The 16,382-nt window shown below is 41.1% G+C and overlaps 1 protein-coding gene across 1 annotated transcript in view; it reads right to left on the minus strand.

Moving 5' to 3' along the window:
- Positions 1-2,046: 2,046 nt before the first annotated feature.
- LOC108796764 (multiple epidermal growth factor-like domains protein 10) overlaps positions 2,047-16,382 on the minus strand; it is a 64,905-nt gene continuing 50,569 nt past the window's right edge. The window contains exons 19-25 of the mRNA XM_018568282.1: positions 15,984-16,112; positions 14,978-15,190; positions 11,038-11,153; positions 10,477-10,606; positions 6,642-6,698; positions 4,529-4,741; positions 2,047-2,283 (exon numbers count right to left, since the gene is read on the minus strand). Coding sequence (XP_018423784.1) covers positions 2,117-2,283; positions 4,529-4,741; positions 6,642-6,698; positions 10,477-10,606; positions 11,038-11,153; positions 14,978-15,190; positions 15,984-16,112 — 1,025 coding nt within the window. The 3' untranslated portion in view covers positions 2,047-2,116. The remainder of the gene's footprint in view (positions 2,284-4,528; positions 4,742-6,641; positions 6,699-10,476; positions 10,607-11,037; positions 11,154-14,977; positions 15,191-15,983; positions 16,113-16,382) is intronic.

Below are 16,382 nucleotides of genomic sequence, written 5' to 3' on the forward strand. Positions count from 1 at the left end.
ACAAATTCAGCTGGTGGCGCAGCGTGTAAGGCGACGAGTCTACAAACACCAGATCGTGAGTTTGAATCTGGGAGTCGGCCTGAAAAAAAAAAAACGACAAATGTAGTTCAAGATGCCAGTGTCGGAGCCATGGTAAGTACAGCATGTAGCTGAAGGTGTCAAGGACCCTGATTGGTGCTGTGGGTCACAGGAAAGGTCCTAATAGGGTACTGTTGTTGGTAAAGATGGCCATATGAAGGCCTGGATGTGGGATGTGGGTCATTCCAATGTGGGCTAGGATGGCCAGAGGAAAGGGTTGTTGTGTGTAAGGGTGGCCATACTGGGGGTTGGTACAGATGGGTTGGTTGGTTGGGGGGTGGCAAGATGGGTTGGTTGGTACAAGCAGGGTTGCTGGGGGTAGCACTGTGGGAAAGGATGGCCAGACACGAGGGGGTGTTGTTGTGGGCAAAAAGTAGGGGTGCTGGTAAAAGGGGAGCCTGCACTGTGTGGGTAAGCATGGTTAGAAAGGGGTGGTATTGTTGGGGTTAAGGAGGCAGACAAGTAGGATTGCTGTGTTTACAAACATGTAAACTGACCATGACTGTATCCCAGTCACCATACATGCCACGCCACCAGGAGTTGATGTGAATAGGTGACCATAGGAATATATGGCATTGGTTGGTACAAGAAGGGTTGCTGGGAAGAGGGGTAGCAATGTGGGAAAGGATGGACAGTGTTGTGGGGGTTGGGGCAACAAGTATGGGTGCCTGTACTGTGGGTAAAAGAGGGGTTGGGGTTAAGGATTGTAAGCGTCTTGTCTTGTGTCTTCCTTATATTGTAAAGCGCTGCGCAATCTGTTGGCGCTATATAAATCCTGTATAATAATAATTGGGGGCCAGCCAGAAGGGGGTTTACAAACGTTGGAACCTACATTTGGCTTCTGCAATCAATCAGCAAATGTCTGTGATTTGAGTTAAAAGGTTTGCATGGCTGTAGTAGAAACCTCAGCCAAAAGGGCAGAGGTTACACCACACCTAACTAAGCTAAAGGAGCAAAGGGTAAGTTGACTTCAGACTGCACATGTTGGCATGATTGGTAGGGGAGTGTGAGCTGGGGCACCCACTACAGTGGGTAGAATCAGACATTTCACGATTGCATGGCAGTAGGGCAAAGTATAGTTTTAGGGTAGGAGGCAATACCTTAGGACAGGTACTCATAAAACCTAGACAGGTGGTAACAGATGAGGGTTGGATCGACAGAGGTGATCAAAGTCAATGAAGGCAGTCCCAAGGAACAGATTGAAGAGTTCCACATAGCTCTTGCAAGCAGGAGTTGCAGTGGTAGATGCTTCCTCGATGCTTTACTTGGGAAAAAGAGCACGGAGTGAACATGACACATCACCCATCAGATTATGTTAGCGCACAGCATAAACCCACTAGTGATTAGTCGTAAGGGCTTGCAAAACTCCCACAGTACGCTGTACCTGGATCTGTTTTACAAACACCATAAAAATTCACTATAACATTTAAAAAAATCTAAAGTCCAAGGCTGATTTATAGACATTTTAATGTCAATACACATAAGGGTTTAGGATTGTTTATTTCTGTCATTCTAAATTGGCGAGATTGCACTGTTCTTTAGCTTGACAAACCTCTGATATTGTAGAAAAGGCTAATAACACCATGGAAAATTGTCTTCAGCATTTGTACATTTTTACATAGTTTTTATTGTGAAATAATCTGAACTTATTTATATACAACTGTAGTTCTTGATAAATCCACTCTACCAATAGAATTAAAAACATGAACTGGACAGCCGAGATATTTTTGTTTGATTTCTGTCCAGGTGCCTTGGGTCCACCATAGTCCACTACTGCAGTCCATAAAAAAAAGTGGTAGATACCTTCATAAAAGGCTTTTTCTGCTTCCAGAGAGACCGGTCTCCAAGAGCCATTTAGATATATTTACATCTTTGCAGTCATTCACAGTGAAAATTAATCTACGATCAGTTTGCATTGTACCCAGCTTAAGTACTAAAATGATACAAGTCATTGTATCATTTTCCATCTTGAGCATCAATCTTGATGTCCCAGGAGAGGCAAGAAGCAATGATCGTCAAGAAAAATGTCTTCCGATCCTCATCGTGTTTTCCGCTTTGCTCCTGGAGATGGGGGATATTGTCGGACCGGTGGCATGTCATAATGGCTGGGAATGTGGCTGTTTTTAGGCGAGTCATAATGGTTCGTTTGGAGACTGTTGCGGGGGGAACTGGTGGAAGCTGCCGTGGCACCTCTCAGAAAGCTGTCTGGATAATGGAAAAGAATATGTTAAATATGTTTTACCTTCATATTAACTGTTCACTTTATTCTTGCAGCCAGGGCCAGTGCAATGATTTTTTCCTACACAGGCGAAGGTGCATTTTTGCACCCCCCAAAAAACATTTTTGGTTTTGGTTTCGGTTTCGGCCTGACATTTTATTTTTTATTTCGGTTTTGAAATTTTCTTTTTGGTGCACCTCTAATTTCTTTTCTTTTTTTTAAACTATTTTATCACGTTTTTATTGTTTTAACTTTTTAAAATATTTATTTCTCTGATTATCTTTTACTTTTTATAATGTTTTTTATCTTATTTTTTTATTTGTTATAATTTTTTTCTTATTATTTGTTACTTTTTAATCTTACTATCTTTTACTTTTTATCATTTTTATTATAATTTTTTCATTTTTTTAATTTAATTTATTTCCACTTAGCTTTATTGCTATCACGCAGGAGCTAACAAGCCTTGTGTGATAGCATATGGAGGTGACAGGTTCTCTTTATTGAACCTGTCACCTCCAATACAGGAGTTCTAGCACAGCAGAACCAGAGGCGTAACTAGAACCTTCAGGGCCCTGGTGCAAGAAACCATGAAGGGCCCCCCAACCGCCATGGCACCGCATGTTAACAGGTAGGCTGCCGAGGTCCCCAGCAAGCACGGGACCTCAGGCAGCCACTTGTTTAAAATTTTAGTGCAGTGTTCTATCGAGAACGCTGACCCAGTATCTGCGTTTGCCCACAGATGGGATTACCGAGGAAACAGGCATTTATTTACAAAGTATTCGTTTGTAATGGCTAATTGTGACTGTTCCACACCTCTCTGTGCTCCCTCTCTCTCCTCCTGGCCGCTCTGAAGCTGCAGCGGCCGGGAGGAGAGAGAGGGAGCGCAGAGAGGTGTGATCGCCGTCGCCGACCGTCTTAAAGAGGCGACCGTCTTAAAGAGGCAACCTTCCAGTCGCATCTTTCCTCCCCCACCGGCGCCCTCAGGCAGATGCTTGACCTGCCTATATGGCAGCGCCGGCCCTGCTTGCAGCCTACAGAAAAAGCTGGTAGACATTCCAGCAGAGATATGTTTCAAAGAGTTCATTTTCTATGGAGGTAAAAGTTATAATATTGGAATCTGAGCATATTTGCAGTTTTCTATCTGCACTGTATGCACACAGTAGCAGATATGTGGCCTGCTGAACTCCATGTAGATATACATATAAAGGATATACACATCACTGCTGCTCTGTATTCATTAAGTGGACCTTTACCCCCGTAACTAAAAATCACATCAGTATACAGCTCTGCATGCTGATATGAAATCATGTTACATTCATTAGCTAAACAAACATATATATTTTTTTACTTACAATTTTTTTTTTCCACTTCCTGGTTCTCTTTGGCACAAATGATGTAATGCGTCCAAACATTGCATCCTGGGAAGGTTACATCAGCAGAGCAATGCTGGAAAATTCTCATCTGTAATCTCATGAGATCTCAGGCAAAGGCATTTTCCTCCCCTGAGATGATGTGTATGGTCACATCCTAGTCACATGTGCCAGAGTTCCAGGAAGTAAAGGGAGATCTAGTAACATGCCCTTAGTTAAAATGGCCACTGTCAGAAGACTGGGGAAGAAAAGAAAAATAAAGTATGCAAACTATAAAAAGCCGCCAATTATCTAGAAGTAGATGTAGATTATCATTACTAAATATTTTTATAGGTGTATTTGTTGTTATTTTGAAGAGATGGGTAAAGTTCCTCTTTAATACATCATTAAATAACAATAAGATGCTTCGTGCCAATATGCATCCCTGCAGCGAGCACTAAAAATAGTAACACTAAATAAAAATGAACGGTAAATATATTTGCAGCGCTTAAACTCAACCAAACATATTGCGCAAAATATAAATCACAATATTAACCAGTTGACATCCGCGGTGTTAAACCCCCTTCCCATCCAGGCCATTTTCAGTATTCAAATGCTACTCTATATTCCTCGATTGGTGGAAACACAGAGACAAGGTAATTAGTCTGCTGCTACTTTTACTGTCTAGTCACAATCTAGGGGAGGGGCAAGTAAATATTACCTAACTGAGAAAATTGAGGTCTCCTAGCCTGCCAGACAGGGCTGTGCGGCAGAATTGTGTAAATCCCATCCCATATATGTATGGTTTTAGTTGTTTGCTTGTTTGAGTTCAGCTTCAGTTCATATATATTTTAGATCAACAATGCTCATCTTAGAGGCTTACCTTGATCTTGTGAGTCCACCTGGTACATGGCGTCTTCGTCAAATAGTCCAATTTCTGCATATGACATTTCTCGGTGCACAGGAGACTTCATCTCCATGTAATTCCCCTCTGAGGTTCTAGACATCAGCATGGGGAGATCTTTAATGGTTGCATATGGGTTCTCGCTGTTCAGGGAGCTGTTACTTATGGTGAGAGTGGAATCTTTCACATATTCTGAGGAAAACAAAAACAAAAAATCTCTTAGTCTACGGCAGCTTTTCTTTAACAGGGTTTTGTAGAACCCTATGGTTCCTCTAAAGTAGGGGTAGCAAACCTCCGGCCCTCCAGCTGTGGTGAAACTACAAATCCCATGATGCATCTCTCTTCCCGCATCATGTCTGTGGCTGTGAGAATCTTGCAATGTCTCATGGGATTTGTAGTTCCACCACAGCTGGAGGGCTGGAGGTTTGCTACAACTGCTCTAAAGGTTGCTAGGGGTGCCTTGAGCGATGGCCAACTTCTGACTTTCATATAGATAATCACTAACACAGATGATCTATTTATCTATATGTAAGGGGGGCATTCTTCCAACTGAACAATACTATAAGAAGCATTCTTCCTAACGGCCAAAAATGTAAGGGGCATTCTTCCCATTCACCGTCAGTGTATTGGGTCCTTTATCCCACTGACCACCAGTGTAAGGGGGCCCTTCTCCCACTGACTACCAAAGTAGAGGGGTCCTATTTCCATTGCCTACTAATGTAATGAGGGCCCTATTTCCACTGACCACCATGTAAAGGAGTTCTGCTCCCAACGGCTGCCAATGTAAGAGGCAATTTTTTACTAATTGGGGTACTATTCCATTGACCATCAATGGAAAGTAGACATGTGCGCTGGCAAAAAAATCTTTCGTTTTGATTTCATTCGAATTTTTCATTATTTTGTTTTTCAGGATTTGGGTCCAAAAGTCAATTCGTTTCGGGATTTGGACAAAATACGAATTTTCATTAATTTTGTTAGCAGTGTTGTGAATTAATTTTCATTGCAGCAAAGTGACATTAAACAAAAGAAAAAAAAAAGCGTGAGGTTTTCCCCCATTTGATACTAGACCCTTTAGGTTTGGTAGGAATGTTAGAAGGGATCCCCCAAGTTAAAAAAAAAGCATATGGGGTTCTCCCCAAAAGCCCTTTAAGAATTTTAAGGGGGAACCACCCAACACAGGCCCAGTAGGGCAGGAAAGGAGGGGGACGATCGAGCACCCCCCTCTCTGCGCCATACCAGGCCCTTGGCATTGGTAGGGTGTCCCCATGCCGATGGGGACAAGGGCCTCTTCCCCACAACCCTGACCTGGTGGTAGTGGAGGTCTGTGGGCAGGGGGGCTTATTTAATTAAGGGGGCACACAGATGCTGCCACCCCCCCTTTTGGATGAGTAAATTCACTAAAGGGTTAAAAGGGTTCAAAGTAAATAAACACACCACATATTTTGAAAAAGTCCTTTAACTAAAGAAAAAAACAAACCAAAGTCAGTTTTTGACAATTCCTTTATATAAAAAAAATGGATCCATCTATGTAATCCAGCGTCAATCACGATGAATGATGCCCGCTGACTCGCCAAAATAAAAAAAGTCCAGCCGCACGACGACCTGTCCGAACCCGATGAAGACTCGCCGCAAAATGACAGCTCTGGCCCGAATGTAAATAAAAGGGCAGAGCAAGCTGTGACGTCATGGAGCTCGTTCCGCCCATTTGACATTTTCAGCTGTCATATAACACAATTATGGGTGGATGTTGTAGCTTAAAAAAGAGGTCAGCTTTAAAGTTTAGAAAACTTTTAACAGATATATTCTTGATATTTATATATACCACCCGATATGTTAAGCTGAAGTCCTCACATGCCCATCCTTACAGAGGGATCAAGCTTCTGGACATATCTTTGTGCCATATGTACCCACCATTGCCCAGCGTATAGATAGGTGGATGCTGTTCACATGGTGGCTCTGAGGAGTATAGGACATTTCTATACTCCTCAGTGCCATACAGTGGCCCTAGTTCCATGCAAACAACATCCACCCAGTATACGGTTTTATAACTAAACCTCTATGTGTAATTAGTTGTTGATTACTGGATACTCACCATTTCCTTTGTTATAGTAAACCCCAACACTGTAACTTCTATCCATGCAATGCCTTCCTGCAATCAGAATAATATACATGTATTTACTCTGACAAGTATCTAGGCTCGTGAAGTTTATTTTATAAGAATATTTAGCTTAGTTTCTAGGCTACCTCTGAGTCTATTGAACAATTGTCACTAAGGGGTGTATTTATAAACAATTTGCAGGGCCAGCCATCCTTCAAAACTTCATAAATGTTCGGTCTGTACAAATGGAGCACAAAAGAAACATTCTTAGTACATTTTCTTTCCAGTGTGACTGTACTATATGTAAAATACCACATTATGACCACTAGAAGGAGCTGATGAGAATAGGAAAGAAATACTTATTTCCTCCACAGCTCCACTTAGTGGTCAATATGCAATAATACATGATGACAATTGATATAACACTGGACGTATATAGCTATATTATATATAAAGAATGTTCCCTTTTGTGCATCCATTCTCACAGAACGAACATTCACAGAGATTTTCAGAAGCAAATGGTTCTGCAAACTGTTTATAAATAGACCCCTTACAGTTGAATTTTGGGCAAAATAAAAAAATGAAATTTTTTGTAGTTTTATTACCAGTACATATGTGCACCTTCTGTAATATGGTGACATTGGTGTTCATGCTGCAGTGAAATCGCACTGCAGCGTTGTCACCCCATGAACAGTATAGTCTTAGACGTACATGAAGTTTTAAATAAACAAAGAAATGAAAGCCCAGCTCCAGCCAACACTTACAGCTACAGCAGTCTTTTTGTTTCTCTCTATAGGGCCAGGACCATGTACTGAAGATGGAGATGAAGGAAGACGGTCCCATAGAAGTCATAGACATGATTTACAGCTACAGCAGCCTTTTTGTTTCTCTCTATAGGGCCAGGACCATGTCCTGAAGATGGAGATGAAGGAAGACTGTCCCGTAGAAGTCATAGACATGACTTACAGCTACAGGAGCCTTTTTGTTTCCCTCTATAGGGCCAGGACCATGTCCTGAAGATGGAGATGAGGTAAGATGGTCCCATAGAAGTCGTAGACATGACTTACAGCTACAGCAGCCTTTTTGTTTCTCTCTATAGGGCCAGGACCATGTCCTGAAGATGGAGATGAAGGAAGACTGTCCCATAGACGTCATAGACATGACTTACAGCTACAGCAGCCTTTTTGTTCCTCTCTATAGGGCCAGGACCATGTCCTGAAGATGGAGATGAAGGAAGACGGTCCCATAGCAATCGTAGACATGACTTACAGCTACAGCAGCCTTTTTGTTTCTTTCTATAGGGTCAGGACCATGTCCTGAAGATGGAGATGAAAGAAGACGGTCCCATAGAAGTCACAGACATGGCAGGGATGTAAAGAGTCACTAGAGGCCGCAGATTTCAGATTGAGTAATGTTATCATTTGTGGAGGGGGAAGTGGATTAGGTTAGGTCAGGGTGTGTGTGTGTGTGCGTGTGGGGGTCACTCTATTGGCAATATATATTATTTTAATAGTTTATGTAGGGTGGCATGGGAGGGGTGTAACAGCTGGGTCAGCACATAGAGTAATTAGACACTCCCAGAACATGAGAAGACTATTATGTGCAAGGACAGAGGGGGCTTTGCTAAGGAACTGATTTGTCTAGCATGTTTAGAGGCACACTGCAAGTGCATTAAAAGAAAATCACCCATGAAAAGGAAAAGAATTTAAAGTACTTGATTTTTCTGTTATTTAAATATGCACAGGGCCGTCTTTAACGCAAGGCAAAGAGTGCACTAGCCCCGTGCCCGCTGTCCACAGAAAATTGCTGATCGGATCGCATAGTATAATACGTTATGGCAGCGGCCGCATACAGCAATGCCATAACGTATTGTCCTATGCGATCTGCACGATCGCATCGTAAAAGGTAGCTCCTCCCCCGGCCCCCGCCCGCATAGCGTGACATGTCACGGGCTTCCCTGGAGGACGTGAGGCTGTGCGGACGGGTGCCTCACTCACGTCCAGGACATCCGGAAAGAGGCAGACTGGCACGAGGCGAGGACTGACTGAGGCAGGTAGGTGAGAAAATAACAAAGGAGAAATATAAAGGAGATATACAATTTGTATATCTCTCTGAAAAGCTCACTCCATTTCTGTTCTGTCCTTCATATATATGTGAATAACATGATTGATAGAATTACAATGCATGATAGTAGAAAGCCATGATTAGACATAATTAACATGATTAGATAATCAGACTTAACAGAGACATGATTGTTTGTAATTTGACATGATACAGCGTTTTTGAAGGTTTAACAGAGGGGGAGCCTAGTTTTCTCTCAACGTTTTGCACCTAGGGGCGCTGTAATGGATGTGGTATATATTCTTCAGGAGAGGGAGGTTGTCATTCAAATGGGTCAGTGTGTGTGTGCATCTCTGCAGGGCCGTCCGTCTTCCTCTCACTGTGGAGCCCCCAGCATGTTGCACAGTCGCCCCGGGCTGCACATTTGAATGACAACCTCCCTCTCCTGAAGAAGCGCCCCTAAGCGCGAAACGTTGAGAGAAAACTAGGCTCCTCCTCTGTTAAACCTTCAATAACGCTGTATCATGTCAAATTACCAACAATCATGTCTCTGTTAAGTCTGATTATCTAATCATGTTAATTATGTCTAAACATGGCTTTCTACTATCATGCATTGTAATTCTATCAGTCATGTTATTCACATATATATGAAGGACAGAACAGAAATGGAGTGAGATTTTCAGGGAAATATACAATCATGTTATCATTTTTTACATTTTATTTTCTTGGTGGGGGGCCCAAGAAAATGTTTGCCCAGGGTCCGATCCATATTAAAGACGTGCCTGAATATGCAATGTATTTAGTTGGTGATAGGGTCTCTTCAGGATGTATGAACAAAAGCTGACCATTGTAACCACCCCTGTTAGAGTTATAGGTTTTGTCCAATCCCTGTGGCTGAAACTTTTTCTGGACAGCTTGGCCTGTTACTGGAAGTGGTAAAATAACAGATCTACTGGCACGATCGACCAGATAAAAAATAATTACATCGAGAATAACAAAAACTGCTGTGTTAATGCTAGCCACTGACTGTATCATATACTGTATGTCATTTTTTAATTTGGCCCAAAGCTACACTTTAAATTAAACCTTATTATAAGTGTAATGGTTTATTTAATGTATCCACTCTGTGTAAGGGAAAGCCAGACTGTAGTGTTTTTATTGCAGTTGATAACTGCAATATTGATTATTAGATCAGAAAAGTAACATGATCAGTTACAACTGTTACTGCTAATTGTTGATTATAGTGTATCTAAACTCAAAACTAAAAGTGTAATATATTGTAGCTTATCCGCCCTTAGATGTGGTGGCTGCAATAGTTTTCTTTTTCCCTTTATTTTTCACTTGGTAAAAAAACACAATTCCTATCCCTTTGTGGCTAACTCTGTCTTTTCCACTGTATCTATTGAGGAAGCCATGGCAAGCACTGGACTTCATGTCTAGCTTTGTTCATATCCATTACATAGTGCATTGATGGGGCTATTGGCTGTTAGTACAACAAAGATAAAGTGATGTGCGCTTTATTTTAAGTTAACAGAAAGTGAGAAGGACACTGTATTTCTTGCAAAGTCAGCAGGACATATTTTGTAGATCCTGAAAATTGATGTTCATAGCCTGAAAAAAGAACGTTAATGAGGCACCACATCAAAGGACTGGAAAGCTGCAATATATCAAATTTTTAGTGTTGGGTTTAGATACGTTTTAAGATATTAAATGCTGAACCAAGCAGCCAATATACTGTATGTGGTGTACCCAGTTTTCCCCTATATACCTTTGTGATTCATAGGTATCCCCTGATGTTTCCAGTCAGCTGGCAGCGTAGCGTTATAATCCAGACCATAGCCACTCATCCGTTCCCTCTCAGCATTCATTGCATTGGAGAAATGAGGATTGCAGTTTGTCTGAACAAAGAGACACAGTTAGACACCTGCAGTCCTAAAGTAATGAGTAACACAGTTTTAGACTAGTAATGCAAAGTGTAGTAACCTGTGGCAACCAATTAGACCTGATGTGTTTCTTCATGTAAATATAGTACTAGGAATCTGATATACTGTTGGACTTTTACACAGTCAATGGAGTTTGCGGTACATTTTTTGATTAAGGAACGCTCAAATCACTCATTTAACAGCTTGCCATAAGTAGACTACTCTCTGATGTTTGGAGAATTGTTTCTGTTAAGAGAGCCTTGTATCCTGAAAAACCTTAGGGCAACTCAATAAAGATTAGTCTTAGGGTCCACCATATTTGGTGCTAGAGAAGCCAAGGCTACAAACACCTGCATTACTTTCTTTTTTAGTTCTAATTTCTTATACGCAGAATACTGAGACATTACCTTTTTAGAACCGGGCCTGTCTTGGCTGCTGGGTATAGGTGGCAAGGCAGGGCCACATTGAGATAGCGTATGGTAGCTGGGGTTTGAGTAGTAGTGCATATGACTAGGAGGTACATCTGCAAAAAAGAAATTACACTTACATTGAGGTCACCACATACAAATATTCAGAAATTTAAAAAACTCTTCTACTTCCACACTGGACATATCATACACAAGTGTGGAAAAAATCTAGTTCTTTAGCCCTCATCCCTCAAGCAGCCAAGTGCATGATACATAAAAAAAAGGACTTGTGTGTCAATGTGGCAAATCTTCCTCAATGTCAATGGGTATGTCTGAAATGTCTGAACGAGAAGAAAACAGATTTGCTTCAAGGAACCAAAAGGACCTCCACTGTTTTGTTGCATGCAAGCTGAGCTGTCAGAATGCATAACAGTGTGATGAGTATGGGTGATTAACCTTTGTGATCTGGTCTTCAACTGGACTGGCTTTTATCCAGACTCCAACTGCACGTAACAAAAGTGAAATCTATTAATGGTTGTTTTAAATTATTTCAACAGCTCCCCAACAATAATTTGCTTTTCAGTTAGACTGGAATTAATCTATAAATGGCTACTAGGCCAAAAGAGTGACATCGGAGAAATAGTGAATGCTTTGAAAGCTATGCTTAGAATTGACTACATGTGAAAACAACCCTTGTTAATAACTGGATGCCCACTAAATACATTCATTACTAAAATAACACAACCATTGTATGATTTTGCGGAAAGAAAGTCATGGAGCACAAGGAAGAAAGGGAATTGTGCGGAGGAACAGCATGAAATATATATTCTGGGGTGGATTAAAGGTCAAAACCACTTACACATTATAGTCAACAGATTGTGGACACCTGGTCATCAAACTTGTGCGCTAGTTGGACATATCATTACAAAACCAGGGGCATTAATATGGAGTGCCCCAACACTACCACCACCACCCCCATAACAGCCTCCACTCATCAGGGAAGGCTTTCAACAAGATTTTGGAGTGTGTCTATTGGAATATGGGCTAAAAGGGCATTTGTGATGTCATGTGACTCACCCAACCGCTCAGTGTCTGCCACCCCTCTCTGTCAATCCCTCCACTTGCTTCCAATAGCACAACACATAAAATTAAAAATACTAACAACAACATACAAAGCCATCCACAACTCTGCCCCTGGCTACATCTTCAACCTCATCTAAAAGTATCACCAAACTGTCATTTGCACTCCTCCCAAGACCTTCTGCTCTGTAGCTCCCTCATCACCTCCTCCCTTGCTTGCCTCCAGGACTTCTCCAGAGCCTCTCCCATCCTTGGAACTCCCTACCACAACCACAACCTCAATCAGCTTATCCCTCACAGTTATTACCTTCTGTATCACTTGCCCCTCCTTGTAGATTGTAAGCTTTCACGAGAAGGTTGCTGTAATCCTTTTATATGGTATTGTATTGTAATTGTACTGTCTCCCCATATGTTGAAAAGCGCTGCGCAAACTGTTGGCGCTATGTAAATCCTGTATATTAATATTTATAATGTACTGATGTTGGAGGAGAAGACCTGGCTCGCAATAGACGTTCCAATTAATTCCAAAAGTTTTCAAAAATAAATTCAGGGAGTGCGTGGATTATAGAATGCATGCACTTAAGAAAACCAGTACAAAAGATAAATGAACCAGATAAACTATTGTCAGTGGGGAAACCCGCTTTTATTTATGCCAAATAAAAGTTCAATTGGACTAGTTGCACCAATTGCACAAAAATCCTAAGTGCAACTTTTCGCACATACAAAATTCTCACAGCCAAATAAATAATTGTTCAGAAAATGAGTTTGTCAATATTTGGCACAATAGAGATATGCCGTAGTGTGCCAAGAGAATGACGGCGCAAGACAATTATACATTCTACTATGCGCCAATCAAACTATATGTGCTGTAACATAATAGTATATTGGAAATGCGATATGCCATATAAAGTTGTCACTTGTGACCATTCACATTCCTCAGCGACTGCCAATCCTAATTTATCTGCCCCAGTATGTGTTATTCCTGCACAAATTATATAAGTGCACTTATAACATTAAGGAAAGTCATATGACCGGAAGTAAAACATGAAATAGAAAACAACCATGCACATACATATATTACTCATATACATTCAGGGATGCATAGTAACCAAGCTTCAGAAGCACAGCAGATCAAAACAAATAAAAGCACATGCAATATCTATGCAATACTATTATACCTGTACAAAACATCCATAAACAGTGTAGGACTTTACATTGAAGTGGTGCTTTTCTTAAAAGCCTAACTGAACCTTCAGTTTTGTTTAACATCCTACAGTTTGTTTTCATTCTAAAGAAGCCACAGCCTGAGTAAAAAAGCCTGTTCCCTCCCAACATGCTGCAGAGAAGGACTGTTGTTATCAGCAAAGAAGTAGTGATCTCTCTGCAGAGGTCCGACAGAAACCGCCAATAAGTCACAGACTTAATGTTCTGCAACCAGCAGAACTCATGCTCCCAAACGACTGGGGAGCTCTGACTCAGCAGGCGGCATGTTGAACCTCTGCAGAGAGATCCCTGCTTCCCCACAAAGAACATGGGTACTTATCTGCAGCATGCTGCCAGGAGACAGCCTTTTCTACTCTTTTTCTAAAAAAAAAAACCTGTAAAACGTTGCACCGCTTTTGTTTTGCTCTACCTGGAATGCATTTAGCAGATATAAACTGAAAGTTTAATTGTGCTTTAAGCTAGAGAATGGACAAGGTTTTGGAGGAATCTAAAATAATAAAACCTTCATCTATACTAACATTGTTTGCTAGCTAAATATCAAATAAACTAGGATAGCAATATGTTTTAAACTAGGTGGAACACTCACTTTTTATAGCTTTTGCAGCGGTCTCTTGTACGTACTCTCGTGTCACAATGGTGGGTGCATGTATATTGGGAGTCATCTGGGCTGCTCACTGGAAACTACACCTCATATGTTTCTTTGCACTTAAACATGCTAAAGGTGCTAACCTGCTTTGCAACCTGTAGTTCTAGCAGGGGTGGCTTATAAGAGTGACAATGCTGCTCCTGCATATACACATAGGCAGGCAGTGTTGTCACCATAGAGAAGGAACAGGAAGAGTGGAAACTTACTGGCAGGATCATTAGGTACAGACATTGGAAAAGAAAACCTGCAGACACAAAGCAATCTCCAAAAAAACAATTGCAGTAAAGGGTAAGCTACCATATACAGGTGAAACTCGAATAATTAGAATATCGTGCAAAAGTAATTGCAGTAAGTGCTGCAAAAGGGGCCCAAACCAAGTACTGAGTACATATGCATGCTTGTACTTTTCAGAGGTCCGATATTGTTCTATGTACAATCCTTGTTTTATTGATTGCATGTAATAATCTACTTTTTTGAGGTTGTGGATTTGGGGTTCTTGGGGTTTTCATGAGCTGTAAGCCATAATCATCACAATTATGACAAATCACGGCTTGAACTATCTTGCTTTGCATGTAATGAGTCTATCTCATATATTAGTTTCACCTTTTAAGTTGCATTAGTGAAATAAATGAACTTTGCACTATATTCTAATTATTCGAGTTTCACCTGTATATTTTGGGGGGTAACTTTACTAAAGTAAAAATAATGCAGCAAAAGCTAGATATTCTCCAAGGTCTGGTTTGGGAAAGCCCATGAAAGCTGAAATTAAAGTAGAATCCTAACCCATAACCTAATCTGGTTTAAAATAATAAACACTAACAGCTGATTATTTGCTTCCTTTGCCTACATTTCCATAATTCTCCCCTGTTGTATAAAATAATTGAGACTTATGCTAAGAAGGGCTGTGATAGTCACAGATACTACACAGATGGGTGTGGGGTCCACCTCTAAATAAAAAAAAACAGTTATGATTTGTACACTTCATATTACCTGGTACTTCATATTCACCACTGGCCGGCCTGGTAGACGTATATGCCACCGCTAAGTTACGGCTCTCCTTGTCTTTTTGCCAGTGTCTGTATGCTAGGAAGAATGCGATCAGTGCCACAACCAAGATTACTAAGGCAATAATGCCAATCATGGGTCCAATGGAGTCTGTGGCTATTGAAGTCTTCGGCACCATAGTGACATCCATAGCGGGAGCTGTGTACACATAAAAAAGTTATAGAGGAACCTCGAAAAATTACATCTTTAGCATGTACACATCACCATTAATGGTGCTGTCTTTAATTGAAGACAGAGATATACCCTTAAGAGATGATACCCCAAGAGTGGAGCTGTACTGGAGTTTTGGGTGTGTTCCTAAAGCTGGCTATACACCTGTGATTTTCTGCAGATTTTCTATGGTCAGATGGAAAAAGTGCAACAGATTCCTCCATCTACACTAAACTGTTTGGATGGAGGAATCTCCCACTATGCCAAGCTTCAGTATCTTGCTAGTTGGCCCCGCTGGCTGTCAAAACACCTGAACAATGCCTGCATCCAATCAGATTGTTCAGCCACCCCACTGCCGCCCCACTGCACCTGTGCCCAAGGCGAGTGGCTCAGTCCCCTTGCCCTAGCTACGGCCCTGCCATTATGTCAGTTACGCACCCAGACTGTTCTATTACCAAACCATGCTGTTGTCATAGATGCAGTTTAGCATTTTCCTGCTGAAACATGTAAGGCCTTCCCTGAAAAGACAGCATCTGGATGGGGCATATGCTGCTATTTTTTCTTCAAATGGTACATTTTCTCAGTTTAAACATGTGATTTTTTTTCTATTTTCTATTGTGGATAAAATATGGGTTTATGAGATTTGCAAATCATTGCATTCTGTTTTTATGTAGATTTTACACAGTGTCCCAACTTTTTTGGAATTGGGGTTGCACTACTACACAGTGTCACTCTTTGTACTGTTACAGAGAAAGGAAAGAAAAAACACAGTTGGCCTTACCCTTTTCACAGCGTGCACCTGACCAGCCTGCTTCACACTGGCAGTGACCCGTCACATGGTTGCAGGTGGCATTATAGAGACAGTCACAGGACTGGTGGCATTTCAGTCCATAGGTTTTATGTGGGCACTCTGAATAAAAAAAAACAGTATGTTGATAGCTGATATTATAACTCCAACCAAACAAAATTATCTGCAAACTTACCCAGTTAAAACATGTAAAATATATAAAATATGTCTGTACTGTGCAACAATAGGTGGAGAATAAAGATTTGATTGTGTAAGGCAGTTGTTTTGAATTTTGGAGAAATGCTTTCAATTATTTTATTCCCAATATATCTCTTGGGAATAATGTAGCTTTAAGATGTCTGCCTCACCAACACATAACTCCACAGTGTCCTA

Source organism: Nanorana parkeri, unplaced genomic scaffold (genome assembly GCF_000935625.1).
Source record: "Nanorana parkeri isolate BGI_ZX_2015 unplaced genomic scaffold, ASM93562v1 scaffold1167, whole genome shotgun sequence".
Classification (NCBI taxonomy): domain Eukaryota; kingdom Metazoa; phylum Chordata; class Amphibia; order Anura; family Dicroglossidae; genus Nanorana; species Nanorana parkeri.